This window comes from Podarcis filfolensis (assembly GCF_964270895.1).
Source record: "Podarcis filfolensis genome assembly, chromosome: 1".
Classification (NCBI taxonomy): Eukaryota; Metazoa; Chordata; class Lepidosauria; order Squamata; family Lacertidae; genus Podarcis; species Podarcis filfolensis.
The window spans coordinates 28,292,580-28,310,990 of record NC_139604.1 but is presented as its reverse complement, the minus strand read 5'-3'; the positions used below and the strand labels follow the sequence as shown (position 1 = coordinate 28,310,990).

Sequence of the window (18,411 nt, the reverse complement as noted above, 5' to 3'; positions counted from 1 at the left end):
CTCAGTGAACTCTTGTGAATTAACAGGCTTGTAGTTTTGTTCCAGAAACTGCCTGTGTTGCTTAGCAACTAACTGTATCACACCCCTCCCCCATAAATTAAGACCTCTAAATTAAGACAGCAGGTTAGCAGATTGTGCTCTATGAGCACAGTCTCTGGTCACTTCCAAACGACCTGTTTCTTGAGCTGATTCCTTGCTGATTTCTTAGTACAGTTTGCAGGGAGGCTAGATGACATTGGCTATTTACTGAGCATTCATTAAGATTTATTTGCGAGGAGGAGGAGGAGGAGGAGGAGGAGGAGGAGGAGGAGGAGGAGGAGGAGGAGGAGGTGTCAACTGTCGCCAGGTCTGGGGCAGGGGAGTTTGTTGCACAAAAGCAATTTGAACTTGCCAGTATGTGACTGATTGCCTCCCCAAATCCGTGACAGTCAGGAAGACACCCTTTGTTTTTGGAAGGGAGTGGTCTTCCATTTATCTTTTCCTTCCTTCAGTGCAGCCATTATGTAAGTCGCACGAAGGCTTTGGTATCAAGGACATTTTTTTAAAAAAGTATTATATCCCAGATATGATTTTCCCATAGGTTCAGGGGTATTTCAGTCTGGTTCTTCCATTGCTGAGCTATCGCTCATCGTGCTGCAGTCAGTAAGAAGCCTACTAGTTCTCTGTGGTGCAGGGTGGAGCTTAAGTCTATGTCCAAAGATAGCAGGGCAAAGGCAGGATTTGGACAAAGGGTTTGGCCTTTCATTGCGGATATAATGGAGAAAACAAACACCATTCAATGTGCTGCAGGATAAGTGTTTAATGGTTATTGTATTTGCTTAAAAACCAATAAAAATGTGTATTAAAATTTTTTATTGTTATCATCATCATCTGTTTGGGTAAGCAACAGAGGTCAAAGCAACATGAAGGGGAAACAGGTTAGAAATTACTTTTGCACAGAGTTTGAGGGAAACTGTAGACTGCTTACGACTGCCAGTTCTATCAGGCTCCTTCCTTCCTCAAATGTCACCTAGCAGTAGCCATTCAATCAGGCTGCAGCTGAGAGAGATGGGAAGCAGGGTAACTGAAGCAACGTTGGCTCCTCCTCTCTTTTAACTCTCCATCTAAGAGCTCTGTAACTAAGAAATAGTGCCAGAGTTTGCTCCCCCACCCCTTTTGTGTCATTCACGTTTTCTAGATTGTAAACCTGAGGGCAGGGACTGTCTTATTACGGATCTTTGTTAGCCACTCTGGGAGTAAAAATGCTTCAAAAATGTATTACCTCGTCTGCACACATATGGATTCCCTGCTTTGAAACCCAAGAACTGGATGTTGCAAGGAGCAGAAAAGGAAGACCGGGGCCCTCTATCAAGAATTATCTGCCCACATAAATATTCTAGCCTCCTCAGTGAGGTTAGAATCAAAGCACTTTTGGAAAGGATCGTTCTCTTACTGCTGATTTCCCGATAGACTGTTGGATTTCGTTCAGGAACTCCAACTGCTGCTCTACATCGTCTAGCTTCCCTTCCATTAGCTGGCTCCGGATAATTCCTGTAATGCAAAGTCATCCCATTTCAGCTCTGCTCTACAAAGAGCCTTCGGTGTTTAGAATTCCTTTTTCATTAAACCAGGCTTCAAAGTCTATAGGAACGTAAGAGAGGCTCAAAGACAAGGAGGAGAGGCAATAAGATGACGAGAATGCAAATCACATTAAAAAAGTCAATCACCCAGATTACTTGCAGTGATAAAATTATTCGGGGGGGAGGGGCGGGGAGGAGAGAGAAATCAGCTTTGCATGCTCTTGAAAACTTAAATCTGTTTTTAAGCCATACCAGTTAGTGCGGGAACGCTTGTTTCGTCGAGAGCCATGGCAGTCTTGTACCATTTTAAGGCCTCCTTCGTTTTCCCCTGCAAAATCATCTGGTAGCCAAGCTCTGTAGCGATATCTGCATTGTGGGGATCTAAGCTGAAAGCTCGTTCCACCAAAGTCTGAGTCTGCTGAAGGATCAGTGGGTTGCGGCCACACTATAATCAAGAACAGTTTCCAACATGAACACGTTAGCAGATTTAAAATCCTCCACTTCACTATTTTCGTTTTTAAAGCTTTAGAAACAGTCACTAAATGTCAAAACAAAAATTTGCAAACATTTGTATGAAAGGGCGGCGGTTTGTTTGGGTGGCATGAAACATGATCACAACTTACATAATCACCTGAAGAACGTCCCCTTGCATTACTAACTGCAATTGAATGCACAGAGTAAAAACCCAGTTCCTCAGCGCTGCTCATGCTGCAGTGCACCACAGAATTCAGAAAAGCGGCCAATGCACATGATTACACAACTTATGGCAGCTACTTTCCTCCCTCTCTAACCCCTGACAGCTCCCAGCTCAGGGCAAAACACATCAGCTCGTGAATTTGCCATGAGCACAACCTCCACTTATATGCCACCACTCGGCTCAATTTTATTTATTTTTTGCTCAGGGTGAATGAGTCAAGCAATCCATTTGTCACAAGAAGACAGCCGCCACAGATGAAGTCCTTGCGGTGGACGGTGGGGGGGGGGGGAAGCCACCACAACAAATAAGGGGCCTTTGGAGTGGGGAGGAACAACCAACAGATTAACCAACGCTCATTTCCCATCACAATCAAAATGCACTTTATACTATAAAGAAAGATTCCGAGTGAACGCTTAACCTTCCATTCTGAAACAGAAACAGCTGTGCATCTCTTAGAGCACTTTGGTGCACAGCTAAACAAGCCAAGAGCCTACTAAAAAGATTCAGACACATCTGTGTACAGGATTATTTATGCCCAATAGGTACCAATCCAAACCCAACATATACAGGGGCTTCCCATTTTAATGAAGGGAAAATTACCGGCTCACAGCGGAAGGATCACAATCAATGTCTTCGATGGGACTTTTCAAAATAAATGCCCACTTACGGTTCTGCTGAACACCAACGCCGTTTTGCAGAAGAGCTGGGGGTTATGTGGTTCCAACTTATCCAACGCACTAATCAAATCTTCCAACTTTGAGGAAGCCTGAGGAAGGGCAAATGAACACCGGTCTTGGTATTGGGATAAAATGAGGAGGGAAATATGTGGGTTTTGAACAGCTGAGCCCCATAAAATTATTTTATATGGAGCTGCAATGTGTTCTCATGCCAACAGCCACATTTTACACAAACCCACTCCGAAAGCATTGCAGCAGTGCAATGTATGCTAACCTGAGTACTGTAATATACAAATGCATGCTTAATGGCATTCCACTTAATGGCAAGAGAAGAAAACATACTCTTAAATAAATGCCTAAGAGCTAAATGAGGCACACACACTCCATCTTTCGCGGTACGGTGGTCCCTCGGGTTACAGACGCTTCAGGTTACAGACTCCGCTAACCCAGATAATACCTCGGGTTAAGCACTTTGCTTCAGGATGAGAACAGAAATCGCACCGTGGTGGCGCAGCAGCAGCAGGAGGCCCCATCAGCTAAAGTGGCACCTCAGGTTAAGAACAGTTTCAGGTTAAGAACGCACCTCCCGAACGAATTGAGTTCTTAACCCAAGGTACCACTGTACTTTATACGTGAGTTTAGACTAGAGCCTTGCAGAAGTCCTTTGTGAAATCAAATGTTTACCATCAGGAGAAAAGAATATTTTGTGTCCGGTCTAGTAAACATGTCTTAATTGGGCAGCATAGGCTAAGCTTTGGATGGCTGCATTCCAATTACCACAATCAAAAGGAATCCTTCTCTGAAGCAACCACATACAACTAATACATGGCTACAACTTTCCAGAGAATAATGTACTGGAAAAGCTGCCCTGCAAACAGATTTTTAAAGATATATATTTTCCTCAAGTTAAGCAAAGTACATTTAATTTATTTATTTTTTAGCAATTATCCATCTCTCGTTTGCAAAAAACAAACAAACTGTTTACTGTCTTGAAGCTATAAAAAGCCAGACTCAACAGTCAAAATGTATTATTGCTACAATCTCCATTGACTTTTCCAGAATGGGAGTTGTCTTTTAAGCGTTCCTTGTGTGGTTTTAGAATCTGACCTTTCCAAGACTACACTGAATATACTATTATAGACCTCTTTCTCTTTGGTTTCATTCCACCCCGGAAAATAAAGCCAAAAAATGCAAACTGGGAGTGGGGAAAATGCCTCCTCATAAAGAATTAGACCAAAGAGCCACGAACCATCCAGCTAGCCTCCAAAGGATTTTCAGCATGTGGTTCTTGAGGCATAGTACCCTTATTCCCTCTTTTGCCACACAGAAAAATCACACTCGTTTCTGAAACTTCCCTAAGCTTCAGTTTGTGGTATTGTAACAACAAGGATGGGGAACCTGTATCCCTTCAGATGGTGTTGGGACTCCTACTCCCATCATTCCTAGCCAGCGTGGCCAATGGTCAGGCATGATGGGAGTTGGAGTCAAGCAACATTTGGATGGCCACAGCATCCCCAACCTTGGCATGTCTGGTCTACTGCTCAAGAACAAACTCCTAATAAGTTTACTTGGTTCCTTATGCTCAAGATAGTTGTACGTACCACAAAAGCTTGATTTGTTTTTAATTCAAAAGCATGTTCTTATAATGTACTTACCAAGGGCCACGGTGTTAATTAATAGAAAGTTTACTACAGCCTTTAAAATATAGTTAAAGTTACCACATATTTCGGAAATTTCCTATGTTTGGAATATAAGATTTTAAAGATGCATCCCAACAGTTCTACATCTGAGTAGACATGTATAGAATTGCACTGTTAGTAGCTATTATTTTCCCAATTAACAGATACTATTTGACAGCGAAGAAATGCCAACAACGACAAACCGTGCTCTTCATTTGTTCAGGATATGTATATTTAAATAATTAGTAACTTAAAGCAAACCTGGATGTTAAATTACGTACTGACCTCAGGTATATTTCCTTCCCTACACAAATAATGAATGGCCTCCATTTTTAAAGCGTCCAAATTAAGAGCATCTTTCTGCAACAACCTAGAACAAAATGAGACAGGAGCTGTATCTTTACAACACGACTGATTATATGTTTTCACGTAACAGAGGGCCAGCGCTCATATGAACAAGGAGTTCCCTGGGCAAGTTATCAGCGTTCAATGAAACAGAGAACACTTAAGTGTCCAAGAGGCCTCACCAATCCATTCTGCTCTCAAGAAAAAACTCATACTATAATTGAACCCCACCTTCCAAGACCTTCAACAATCCACTGCAGAAGCAGAGAAGGTACCATATTTTTCCCTCCATAGGACGCACTTTTTCCGTCTTAAAAACTAAGGGGAAAAGTCTGTGCGTCCTATGGAGCGAATGCAGGGGGGAGGCAGGCAGGAAAAGCCCCCAAGAGCAACACACAAGCTTCGCGCGGTTCTTGCGGGCTTTTCCCCAGGAGGACGCGGCCTGTCAGTCCCTTCTCCCTCCTCTAGAAAAGCCTTGCGCAACCTCTCCGGCCGCGGGAGGCTGAGCAAGGCTAAAGAGGAAGCAAGGGCAGCGAGCGCTGTGGGGGGGAACCTGGGCTTCCCCCGCAGCCCCGAGATGCTCTGGGAGAAGCGGACAGGCTGCGCGCATTTTTTCCCCTTGACTTCCCCCTCTAAAAACTAGGTGCGTCCTGTGGTCCGGTGTGTCCAATAGAGCGAAAAATACGGTAAGTGTGAAGGTAAGAAGGCACTGCTCGCCACCAGTGGCGTGTGGTGGAAATTTTCGTAGGGGAACAGCGCCAGAGGCACCAGCTTGTGAGGGTGATTGGTGGGTGGGTGGCTGGGTGGGTGTGAGAGAGAGACAGAGAGAGAGAGCATTGTGCCTCCATCCCTAAGCTGGGCAGAAGCTTCCGGGGTTTGGGGAAGGGGGCACCAGGCCTATGACAGGATACTGGAGCCCTCCTGCCTCCTTCCCAAAACAATAGCAACCCACCTCTGTGCAGTCTCGTTTGCCTGTTCCCATTCTTGCAGAGCCAGCTGCAGCTTCATTTTCTTTATAAAAGAAGGAAGGAATTGTGGCGCGTGGGCTATTATTTGATTCACCATCTCCAAAGCTCCTGAGTAATTCTGGCGCATTTCAAAATATTGTGCCTAATGAAACACGAAGGAAATCCCTTAATCCTCTACATTTCCAAGCAGAAAGGAAAGATGTTTTACGGAACGTACCACTCCCTCCCTAAGCAACATTATTCTAGTCTCAAACACATCAAAGTCTACTTCAGAAACTCTTTACATATGTTTCCCAAATGTGGGTCTCCAGCTTTTTGGGGACTACAATCCCCATCATCCCTGACCACTAGTCCTGCTAGCTAGGGATGATGGGAGTTGTAGTTTCCAAAAAACAGTTGGGGACTGATTCTATGCAACCATGGATGGGCCCTGATCTTATATGTAATGCAGAGAACACCACATTACCTGTACCATTCAAAATAATGAAATGACAAGAGATAGTGAGCAGTTTCCTAAAATTTTCAGACCTGCGTTCCCATCCCATGCCTGGGACTAACTCCGACCATTTATTCCGATACTCACATTGAGCAACCCAGACTAGGTGTAAAGCAATCTGTGTGAGATCCATTGGTTATATTAACAGGCAAGGATTAAAAGCTTCTATTTTAATAACGGACTTACTTTACCCATCAGGCCAAAGGTATCGTTTCCATTTTGCAGCCCTTCATCAAAGTATTTCACAGCTTTTTTAATACTTGCTTCTTTTCCAGAGGTGACATCAAGCCACCCTTTCAAAATCAATCCCTGCAAAGAAAAGCAAAATGTTAAAATGCGGGATTCTTAAAGAAAGCTTTCAGGAAAAAATGGTTTTTAGAACATCCATCCTCACAAAGTTGGCATGAAAGAGATCCCTTTCTGTTTTACCAACTGGGACTCGTGACTGGGAAAGCCATCTAGAGTCTCAACAACAACCTTCCAAACCCAAAACAGCAATTCCAAATGTACTGTTCAAAACACTAGGTATACCATATGAACTGCACCAGATGAAATGTTAAAAGGGGAACTCAGGAAATGTGGTGAGCCAAGATCCTGAAAATCCAAATGTCTGCACACCCAAGATCCCTGCAAAGCACCAATAATGGAAACACAAGGAACTCTCTTATATGTTCAAATTTGCATCTTTTGGAGTGGCCATAGTACAGCCTCTGTTACAATGCTGCTACTTCACATCCATACTAAGAGAAACGGAAAACGCTAAATGCAGAATCATTTAAAACTCTGCTTCTGCCAGTTCCAAGGTAACGTCTTTATACCGTGCGGATGAAGCCTCCTGCCTCGGCTGAGAGGTTCTAATGTTGAAGAGAGGGTTAGAGAAAAACATTTGTGAGCCAAGAAGCCTTAAAACACTCCAGAGTCTAAGGCCGTCATATAATCTGTTCGACTTCAATCATTCTCCTAATGTTTCATGCCGTTAGTATGCAACTGGCTGGTGAGAAAGCATTCAAAACAAAATTCACGATTTTTGCAATTTAAACTTGACAGGAAAACACCCACGTTTATGCGCAGCACATGGCGTTTCTGTGTCAGCAGCTCAAAGAAAACCCCAAGCATTGGGAACATCTGTGATTCAGACCCATTAGATGGCTTAGCTGCCTCAAACAACGCTATTGGCTAGTGACTCATTTCGGTTAATGAACCAGACACGCTTAACAGCTAACTAAAGAGAAACCATCAGGCTAGTTTTTAACAGTACTGATTCCGCCAAAATATTCCTTGAGCGTTAAATGAAGCAGTAATAACAGGCTATGATCTACAGGATGACTCAACATAGCTGAGGGCTAGCAAGTCTCGGTCTATAGCAAGCAGAGATACCAAGTGTGACTACGGGAAGCGGCTTACCTCTGTGCTGCCATTCGAGATCTTGATCATCCTGTCAACGTATTCGCGGGCTTTCTCGTGGCGCCCAATATGCCACAAGAACAAGCCTGCAAAATACAACGCCTGCTGCCCTGCTACTTTGCGTTGCTCCTTCAGCTTCGCATCCAGCTCCACAATGGCTTCTCGATCTGATTAAAATCAGTAAAGCGGTGGTTATTTAAACCATAACAGTGGGTGTGTGGAAACAGCCCAATTTGGCCTACTGTCTTCGGTACATGCTACAGATATATGGCAAGACGTCATGCAACAGGGGCAAACTCCCTACCGCCATGGTTTAACAGTAAAAATATTAGGAAGGCCGCTTTGGATCCTCCTGCTGTTAAACTTGAAATGGATGATTCCTCTAGCTAAGGTATTTCTGGTTCAAATTCAGTTGCCCTTTCCCAGAGGAGCATCCCCCTGAAATCAGCGGCACTTTTCCCTAAGCATGCGTGCGCAGGATTGCGGCCTCAGGCAATTTTAAATGGGGAGGCAGGGAATGAATGTGGGAGGGGGGTTGCAATGGCTTTCTGGAAGAGGCACTCTGAGCAAGTGCACTTCGGTTAGGCCAGATTACGCCGCAACATTTTATTGAAGGCCCCACGTGCTTTCACATTAAACAGGACAGCAAATGACATGTTAACAACTCACTCAATAATAATAATAATAATAATAATAATAATAATAATGGTATACTTTTAATACCCTGCCATCTGGCTGGGTTTCCCCAGCCACTCTGGGCAGCTTCCAGCAGAATATTAAAATACAATGATTCATCAAATGTTAAAAGGTTCCCTAAACAGGGCTGCTTTCAGATGTCTTCTAAAAGTCCAATAGTTGTTTATTTCTTTGACATCTGATGGGAGGGCATTCCACAGGGCGGGTGCCACTACCGAGAAGGCCCTCTGCCTGGTTCCCTGTAACTTCGCTTCTCTCAGTGAGGGAACCGCCAGAAGGCCCTTGGAGTTGGACCTCAGTGTCTGGGCACAACAACGGGGGTGGAGACACGCCTTCAGATATACTGGGCTGAGGCCGTTTAGGGCTTTAAAAGTCAGCACCAACACTTTGAATTGTGCCCGGAAATGTACTGGGAGCCAATGTAGGTCTTTCAGGGCCAGTGATATGTGGTCTAGGTGGCCGCTCTCAGTCACCAGTCTAGCTGCTGCATTCTGGATTAGTTGTAGTTTCCGGGTCACCTTCAAAGGTAGCCCCACATAGAGCGCATTGCAATAGTCCAAGCGGGAGATAACCAGAGCATGCACCACTCTGGCGAGACAGTCTGCAGGCAGATAGGGTCTCAGCCTGCATACCAGATGGAGCTGGTAAACAGCTGCCCTGGACACAGAATTGACCTGCACCTCCATGGACAGCTGTGAGTCAAAAATTACCCCCAGGCGGCGCACCTGGTCCTTCAGGTGCAAAGTTACCCCATTCAGGACTGTTCGCTTTATTCGCTGTAGAGATAGTTCAAACTGTACCTGGATTTGGGCTCTTTTTATGGGCATAGATCATTGCCATCATTGTGCAGAGGGATACGTCCTGCTTGTTTTTAAGAGGTTCGAGGTCGAGAAGAGCCTCTTGAATGTGCCCTAAGGAATCAAATTCAAGAAGGTTAAGTTGCATTTTCTGGTGCCATGGAATACGTGCTTCATCAAGCAGAAGAAAACAGGAAGCTGCCTTGTACCAAAAGCCAGACCACTGGTCCATCTAGCTCACATGCCAGTGGTCCTCCAGGATGTCAGACAGATAGCACTCCCAGCTCTGCTAGGAGATGCCGGGGGACTGAACTTCAGACCTTCTGCAAGCAAAGCAGATGCTCCTCCTTATAAATAATAATTTCCTTATTTGTACCCTGCCCATTTGACTGGGTTGCCCCAGCCACTCTGGATGGCTTCCAACAGATATAAAAACAGAATAAAACATTACACATTAAAAGGCTTCCCTATACAGGGCTTCCGTTCCCCCTAGTCTGCACATCTCAGTTATTAAGTACTCTAATATTCCTGCAGTGTGGTGGAGGGTGCTTACCTGACCTCCCAACAGTGGAGGTGCTGCTGTTTACTGGCAGGGAGGCACAGGCAAGGAATGCTCTACAAGTGTGTTTGCATAGTATCAACCCACTTGTCTTCCCATTCAGCGGCGGCGACTCCTCTGCTAGGAGGTCCCCACTGCCCACTACAGAATTATCGATATAGCTAAAGCATCTCTCTGCATATCTTTATATCGGGTGGTATCCAGCATACTCTGTCGTGCTCTGAGTAAACCTGCCAAAATCAGAGGGGTTTAACATTTTGAAAGATATTCAGTCAAAAGCCTTACCTTCCATCAGCCTGCCATAAATGCGGTAAAAAACGAAGCTTGGGTCATTGCCAAACAACTTGAGGCCTTCGCTGGCAAGTGTCTGAATGTGACGAAAGTAGCCTTCTTGGCAATAGTAATTAATGAGTGTCTGCAAGGAAATGATACAATCACACAGGTGTAAATACTAATAAAACTGAGACCATTGAATTAGGAGAGCTACTTCCAGCGCCATATGGTTGAGATGAAATGAGAAGTTAGTGCGATCTGCAAGCTTACTCTGGGAGCTTAATTTTGCTAAAAGGTGGGATAAAAGTAAATATGCAACCCTCTCTTTCTGCAGATGTTCCCATTGTGCCGCCTCCACTCGTGACTTTGTACAGTCCTGCAGAACTCTTCTAAGAGTAGGCCAAATCCTGTTCCTGAGAAGTTTCAAGTGTGTGCCTAAAATTGAAGAGTGTCAATGTGGTAAGTTGGTACTGGCAAACATATGTAACATATGTACACTCATCGGGGAGATGGGAATGGCTGCAGCTGCCTTTTGAGTACACACACTGTGACAAACTCACAAATTGATGCTTTGTAATCTATGTAACGGAAAAAGAGCCTAAGTTTGCTGCTGCTCCCTCATGCTTGTTTACTTCACAGAAACATTGAATGGTAGAGTTGAAAGGGGTCCCAAGGGTCATCTAGTCCAACCCCCTGCAATGCAGGAATAAAAACACACTGTCCCTTCATGCTTCCCAAGTGCAGATGCACACAGATGTTTAAAGACAGTGGCAGAAGCACTTTGTACGTTCACAGGAGAAGACACACAAACACCCTTCTCCGTGCTTCCTGCAGAAAGTATAATATGCAGCAGTCCTCCCAAATACGTGTGTGCTGACGTTTAAAAACACATGTAGACATGTGAAGGAGGCTCAGATGCCCGATGTTCAGCTCAGAAACACTGGCATTTGTAGCTCAGCCAGTCATCAGACTCTTTAATCTGAGAGTCAAGGGTTCAAGTCCCACGATGGGCAAAAGATTCCTGCATTGAAAGGGGGGTTGAACTAGATGGCCGTCAGGGTCATTTCAATAATTCTATTCTGTGGTTAAAAGACGCCTGCTTCTTGGGAGAAAAGCACTGACAAACCTAGACAGCATCTTAAAAAGCAGAGACATCACCTTGCCAACAAAGGTCCGTATAGTTCAAGCTATGGTTTTCCCAGTAGTGATGTATGGAAGTGTGAGCTGGACCATAAAGAAGGCTGATCACCGAAGAATTGATGCTTTTGAATTATGGTGCTGGAGGAGACTCTTGAGAGTCCCATGGACTGCAAGAAGATCAAACCTATCCATTCTTAAGGAAATCAGCCCTGAGTGCTCACTGGAAGGACAGATCCTGAAGCTGAGGCTCCAATACTTTGGCCACCTCATGAGAAGACTCCCTGGAAAAGACCCTGGTGTTGGGAAAGATGGAGGGCACAAGGAGAAGGGGACGACAGAGGACGAGATGGTTGGACAGTGTTCTCGAAGCCACCAGCATGAGTTTGACCAAACTGCGGGAGGCAGTGGAAGACAGGAGTGCCTGGCGTGCTCTGGTCCATGGGGTCACGAAGAGTCGGACACGACTAAACAACAACAACAACATTCTGTGGCGATGGGTGTTTCGCTTCATTTTGTCTTACTTCCAAAGGGAGAGAAAAAGAAAGGTAGCGGGTAGAAGATGGAAAGGTTCGCTGCCTCCCCCGCCCCCATCTCTTGCTTGCTTTGTTACGCGAGAGCTGGGAGCTTTCCAAAACGTCGGGGGGAGAAAAGGAGGAGCGTAGAAGCCGCCGAGAGGGGCGCGTTTCCCGAGAGGAGAGGGGCGCGGGCGCGGGAGGAAAGAACGGGAAATTTCGCTCGCGGGTCGGAGGGAAGGGACGAGCCGAAGCGCCTCTGACAAACCTGCAGCAAGGAAGGATCCATGGCTGCCGGAAGCAGCGGCCCTGGTTGCTAACGCGACTGCAGCAGCGTCCAGGGGAGGCGCCTGAGGAAGGGAAGGCGGGCCTCGCCGGGCGGGTCCTCCTCGCTCTACTAATTCGTTGCCGCAAGGGGAAAAAAAAAGAACCCAAACCATCCCTCGCCTAGCCTTCGCTCCGGGGGCATCTTGAAAAGCGCGATGCTTTTATTACGGCGCGAGCTCCAGTGGACGGGACGGCGCATCTTCGGAGCTGGACGCAGCGCTGGATGCGCAGGCTCCGGCTGGGGAGGAAGAGGGCTCCCATGGGTTACCTTGGCGGGGAAAGGAGTGGGTCTGGGGGTGGGGAGGTGCTTCGATTGACACACACACACAAACACGCCTCGCAAAGAATTACAGAGTTGGAAGGGACCCCGAGGGGCCATCTGGTCCGACCCACTGCAATGCAGGAATCTGTGCCCAACATAGGGCTCGAACCCAGTACCCTGAAATGAAGATGCTCCACCGACCGAGCGTGAAGCTGTTCAGGCGTTCCGGGTTTTTGGAAAGGGGCAAAAAGGGGTCTGGGGAGGCCAGCTTCTCACCGAGGACACGTAAAAACAGCGGCCTTGCACTTTGTCTCGTATGTCTGGTTCTACAAATGCAGGAAACCACTCTCGAAAGCTGCCAAACTTTGTGGCCCATGGAGGGTGGGGTGGAAGCTGCTTCCTCGCGCCCATGATCTACCTATGTGAGTCCTGGTTGTTTTTAAGGCAATAATAATAATAATAATTTTTTAATTTATATCCCGCCCTCCCCAGCCGAAGCTGCGCTCAGAGCGGCTAACAACAGTAAAATAATACAGCATTCTAAAATCAATTGATTATAAAATCAGTTCAAATCAAATTAATGGCAACCATTGGGCTAGAGTTCTATGAGGATTACCAAAGGCAAGCAAAATAAGAGAAAATTAAGCTCCTTTTCCTTTGCTGGTTGTTGTTGTTTTAAATAGCATCAGATCCTTTTCCCAAACAAAACGAGGACAGAATACCAAATCCTGGGGTAGCAGAATCAATACTTTTGTGATAGTACTCATATAGTACCGTCCCCTCTCTTTTTCTGTGTGCTGCTGCCCATGATACTTTGATCAGGACATGAGTAACTGGCAGCTCTTTTAGAGGGAAGGAGCGGGGGGTATCCGTCCAGGTTGGGCTGTCTTAGCGCACGTCTCAGGCGCCAGTTTTGCAGACCCGCACGCTGTGCTCTGAGCCCGCATGCAGGAATTTCTCCTCCATTCCAACGGGAGCCGGAAATGCGGTGTTACGCGTTCCTCCTCCTCCTTCTCCTCCCTGTGAATCGGAAGGGAAGCTCTTGAGCGCCGCCGGCGATGGGAAAGTTCGCGCGTCAACATCTTGTGTTGGCACTTGATTGGCTGGAGGTTCGCTTTTATGGAGAGGAGCGGACGCCGGAGTGAGTTTCTATTGGCTTACGCCGGAGACGGCAAAGGGGTCGTCAGAAGTCCCAACGTTTTGCTGCAACGAAAAGCGGGCGCTCGCGCGCTCAAGTAGCAACTCTCCAGCAGCTTCAGCCAGCAATGTTCAACCCCCTCTCCTCCAACAATAGTTATACAGTTATATAGTTAGCATAGCAAGAACGAGACTGTCTTATATCACCCATCAATCTTATTGTGAATAACGAAGAGTCTTGTAGCGCCTTAAAAAACGTGCTCTCTCTCTCCTCTTTTTTACTGCAGAAGACCAGCGCGCTACTGTTCTGATGTTGTCAGTTGTCTGATTATATTATGAATAATTGAGCTTTGCATAGAAACACCATGTATATCACACCCATTTGACTCTAGTAGCTTAACTTTCCCGTCCTCTATGGTCGTGTATGTAGGTAAATGTACTGTATATGTGCGTGTGTTGCATGTGTTTGCATACACAAATCGCACACATAGCCAGGGGCGAATCTAGTATGAAAGGAATTAAGCTTAAACTTCAGGAGGGCCCTAATCCCAGAGGGGCCCCAGGAGTGATTTTAGTCCACGTTGCTTAACAATTTTGGGTCCAGTAGACCCAATTTGAGCCGCATGACACAAACTGATTATTATTATTATTATTATTATTATTATTATTATTATTATTAATAATATATTTCAACAATCTGAACATTTGAGAGTCAGTAGCACAGATGTTGTTAAGGTACAGGGATCAGTCATGGAACAACCCCATGGAGGAAGAGAACAGTGGTTACCCAGACCTTGTTGCTAGTGGCGAAGGGGCCCTCATGACAGTTCAAGCTTCAGGGACCCCAAAACGTAGGTCTGCAACTGCAGATCACTGTATAAAGAGAGATTGTCACAATAAATTACTGCATCTTTGATGTACGAAAAAGCTCACCTTGGGTGTCTTTTTGTTGTTGTTTTTATTGGCACAGGCCGTTGCTGGAATCCTAACCCCACGGACTTCAACAGGAATTTCTTCTGAGTAGACATGGTTAGGATTGCTCTGGAAACTCGGCTTCTCTGGAGATTATATTAATATTTAAAACCTGTTTGCACACTTCAGGCAGGAACTCGGTGCTGACCATTGCACATAACACACACAGTAGAAAGCCAATGGATTCACCCCTCACCTCTCAAGCCAAGCACAAATACACAAACACCCACACAATCCTTACACTGCTCTGTAAAAGGGAGAGAATATTATTAGAACACTGAAAAAAAAAGGGTGTTACAAGCATATCAACATAATGTTTCTTTGCTAAGTGGCTAGCTACAGCAGTACTTGCCTCTGGTAGCTCAGTTGATTGGGGCGTGGTGCTGATGACGCCAAGGTTGCAGGTTCAATTCCCATAAGGAACAACTGCATATTCCTGCATTGCAGGGGATTGAATCCTCAAGGTTCCTTCAAACTCTCTGATTCTACGATTCTGTATTCCAACCATGGTTACGGGCGAGTTTAGGAGGTGCATCTGACAACAGCATATGGACAATACAACCAGTCTATTACAATATTCTATAATATAATATATGAAGTAACTCCCATGAAATCAAACATCCATACTGGATGTTTATTGTGCTCAGCATAGGCATGCTCTGTTCATGCACTTTATACATGGCACCTGCGTGAACAAAACATCATTTCAGTTGTTATTCTGGGCAGTAATGGCTTGTATTGATTGCTCTAGCCCAGGGGTCAGCAAACTTTTTCAGCAGGGGGCTGGTCCACTGTCCCTCACACCTTGTGGGGGGGGCCAGGCTATATTTTTTTTGGGGGGGCACGATTTCCTATGCCCCACAAATAACCCAGAGATGCATTTTAAATAAAAGCACACATTCTACTCATGTAAAACCACGCTGATTCCCAGATAATCCACAGGCTGGATTTAGAAGGCGATTGGGCTGGATCCGGCCCCTGGGCGTTAGTTTGCCTACCCATGCTCTAGCCATTCCCTTTCCTACACCCTCTGTCGCCTCTCCAGGAATCAACTATTGCTTTAGCTCTTCCCTTCCCAAATAGCATTGCCCTTATATTTATGCATATTTCCCCCCTCTCTCTTTCTGCCCCCCACAATTGCAGCAGGGAGCAGTCATGATCATGAGTGCTGAAAGGATGTGGGGGGAGGATCGAATCCTTCTACATAATGGCCCCAATGAAAATCTCTCTCCATCTCATACCTGGTCCTGAGACACATCTGGCACGCGAGTCAACAAACTGCTCCACTGACTTGCATGCAGACACGGTGTGCTTTAAACAACTAAAACAAAACAACATTTTAAACAAGATGAGTATGAGTATGATCATGCTCCAAGTACAAGCATGGCCACTTTGTCTTTTTTCTGCTTCCTTTTCCCCCTCACAGCCGCAGTCCATCCAAATAAGCAAGATATAAGAAGTTAGAAGATCCAGTTTTACATCAATATTAATAAATCTCATCGTAAGAAAAATAAAGGTAGAATCTTGGACTTCACACCATTTGCTCTGGGAAGTGCTTGCGAGGGGGGGGGGGGGAATATAAACCATGAGGTAGGAACCTTTATCTGCTGAGGAACGCATTCTGGCAACATCGTGGCTATTGGTCTTTTACTGTTTCAGATCTTTTAACAATTTTTTAACCGCTTGTTGGTTGCCTGTTGTTTATGATTATTTTAATTGTTGTTTTGTGATTGTGTACTATACTGTATTTTATGCATTTTGTATGATTTGTTGATATTGAGATGCTCACATAACAGGTGGCGTGCACGTGTTTGAAAAAATTAGAAACGAAAGGGTGGAATGCATGTACTTATTTGTCTAAGTGTACAAATTATTATCATTATTACTTGTTGATCATCAGATGGTGCTGAAAAACAGCCTTCTCCATCAAACAGTGATTGGCTATCAGTAGTGCAAACAGCGCTGACCACCTGATTAGCTGACCACTGTGGGTGAGAATCTTGATCCAGCACTGTGGAAATTGAATACAAAATCTCTGGTACTGGATGCAGGAGCCATAATCCTGGCACTCAGCCCAAACATGTCTCCCATGGGCAATTTTCTCAGAATGAACTCTTGTTCATATCAATGGAACTTTGTTCCACACAAGTGTGCTTGAAATCAGTACTTAGTTATGTTCCTATTTACATCAGTGTCCGGGATTGGCTTGTTGAGGAAAAGTGGTGGTTGACGCCTGCCCAAGAGCCCCCCAGGGAGGGTTGCCATATGTCCTTTTTCCCCCCCTGGACATGTCCTCTTCTTCAGAATTAAAATTTTTGTCTGGGTGGATTTTTAAAATTTGGCAAAATGTCTGGGTTTTTTGTTTGTTTGTTTTTGTTTACAGTAACTGAAGAATTTTTTTCTAGTGTATCAGACTCAGATCTGAGGTACTTGGCTAAGCTAGTCTGCAGCAGAGAATCACAACAGAGCAGCATCTTTAACTACATGCTGTATAAATCCATTCTCTTGTGGCCGAACTAAAAGGACACTGGCTCAGCTACAAGATCTTGGAGAAGGAGTCTGGCAGAGCAAGAGTTAACATCCCCCTGCCCTTAAGGAGAGTCCATATGTAGATGTTAAACAGTTTAATAAATTGTTCTATGCACACTTACGTTCACAAAGATGTGAACATGAGCCAAAATACAGTCATACCTCGGGTTAAATGTGCTTCAGGTTGAGCGTTTTCAGGTTGCGCTCCGTGGCGACCCAGAAGTAACGGAGCATGTTACTTCCGGGTTTCGCCGCTTGCGCATGCACAGACGCTCAAAATGACATCACGCGCATGCACGGAAGCGGCGAATCATGACCCACAGATGCGCATATGCAGTTTGCGTTCGCTTCAGGATGCAAACGGGGCTCCGGAACGGATCCCGTTCGCATCCAGAGGTACCACTGTACTTTCATGTGGCAAGTGAGGCAGCAATATGTATTATTATTATTATTTTGTTGTTGAAAGTTAAGAACATTGCTACGGGCAAAATATCACAGTTTCTATAGCCTGCACATAGTAGGGGTATTTAAAATGAGAGTTGTCAAAGCAATCCGTAGTTAGCAGTCAGCAAATGTGTCCTCGTTTTTGCTCTTCAAAATATGCCAACCCTAACACAGAAGATGACTTAGATCCTGGATTATGGTGGTGGGACACTGGGGAGCAGTCTGGGGAAGGGACGATCTGGGAAGTGCTAGAAGCAGGAGGTTTGAGCAATTGGGGGGGGGGTTGTCAGAAGAAAGAGACTCTTCCAGGACAGGGCTGGAGGCTGAGAGTCACAGTGTCAGTGCAGACTCAGAGAGAGAGAAGTCAGAGGTTGCCAGTGCTACCCAGTAGCAGGACAGTCCCAGTTCTGCTGGTCCTCCCCCCCCGACCCCCTGCTCGAGGAGAGTCCTGCACATTGCTGAGCAATGGTCCAGACAGACCCAGAAGAGGAGCTCGCTCCCTTGATACAGCTTTTGTCTGCTTGCAGGGTGGGGGTCTTGAGTGAGAGGTTAGAGAGAAAAGGCAGGACCAGTGGTCAGTTTCAGCTACATCTCCGACTAGAGCTAAAGGACCTCTGCTGTGTTGTTACTTTCTGTGAACAAAAGCTAATTGCCTTTCGTGTCTCAGGTTCTTTCCTGCCCTGTGCTTGCCTGACAGCTCCTTGACAATCAGAGGTTGCAATTCATTTTGTCCTAGATACGAAAAGTAGCCAAGGAAATTACAATAAAAAATTAATCTTTATTATTTTGCACATTAGTAATGATGTATAGCATTATTTAGGATATTAGTAGCATTTCCTGCATGCAGTTCACCAATACAGTATAAGTTGATTGTTTATTAAAAGAAATAATCTATATTTAACATATCCCATGTAAGAAACATAAAATGTCCTGATGTG

The 18,411-nt window shown here is 45.3% G+C and overlaps 1 protein-coding gene across 4 annotated transcripts in view; it reads right to left on the bottom strand.

Moving 5' to 3' along the window:
- The window catches only part of TTC21B (tetratricopeptide repeat domain 21B), a 30,667-nt gene extending 17,827 nt beyond the window's left edge, over positions 1-12,840 (bottom strand). For 2 of the 4 annotated variants that reach the window (XM_083576830.1, XM_083576831.1), the window contains exons 1-10: positions 12,668-12,840; positions 10,163-10,292; positions 9,322-9,432; positions 7,826-7,992; positions 6,608-6,730; positions 5,910-6,067; positions 4,898-4,982; positions 2,924-3,022; positions 1,812-2,004; positions 1,433-1,530 (exon numbers count right to left, since the gene is read on the bottom strand). In XM_083576830.1, coding sequence (XP_083432956.1) covers positions 1,433-1,530; positions 1,812-2,004; positions 2,924-3,022; positions 4,898-4,982; positions 5,910-6,067; positions 6,608-6,730; positions 7,826-7,992; positions 9,322-9,432; positions 10,163-10,292; positions 12,668-12,802 — 1,299 coding nt within the window. In that variant the 5' untranslated portion in view covers positions 12,803-12,840. Of the gene's footprint in view, positions 1-1,432; positions 1,531-1,811; positions 2,005-2,923; positions 3,023-4,897; positions 4,983-5,909; positions 6,068-6,607; positions 6,731-7,825; positions 7,993-9,321; positions 9,433-10,162; positions 10,293-12,070; positions 12,318-12,667 lie in introns of those variants that run through there. The other 2 variants (XM_083576833.1, XM_083576832.1) reach the window with 2 other exon arrangements.
- Between the last annotated feature and the right edge of the window lie 5,571 nt (positions 12,841-18,411).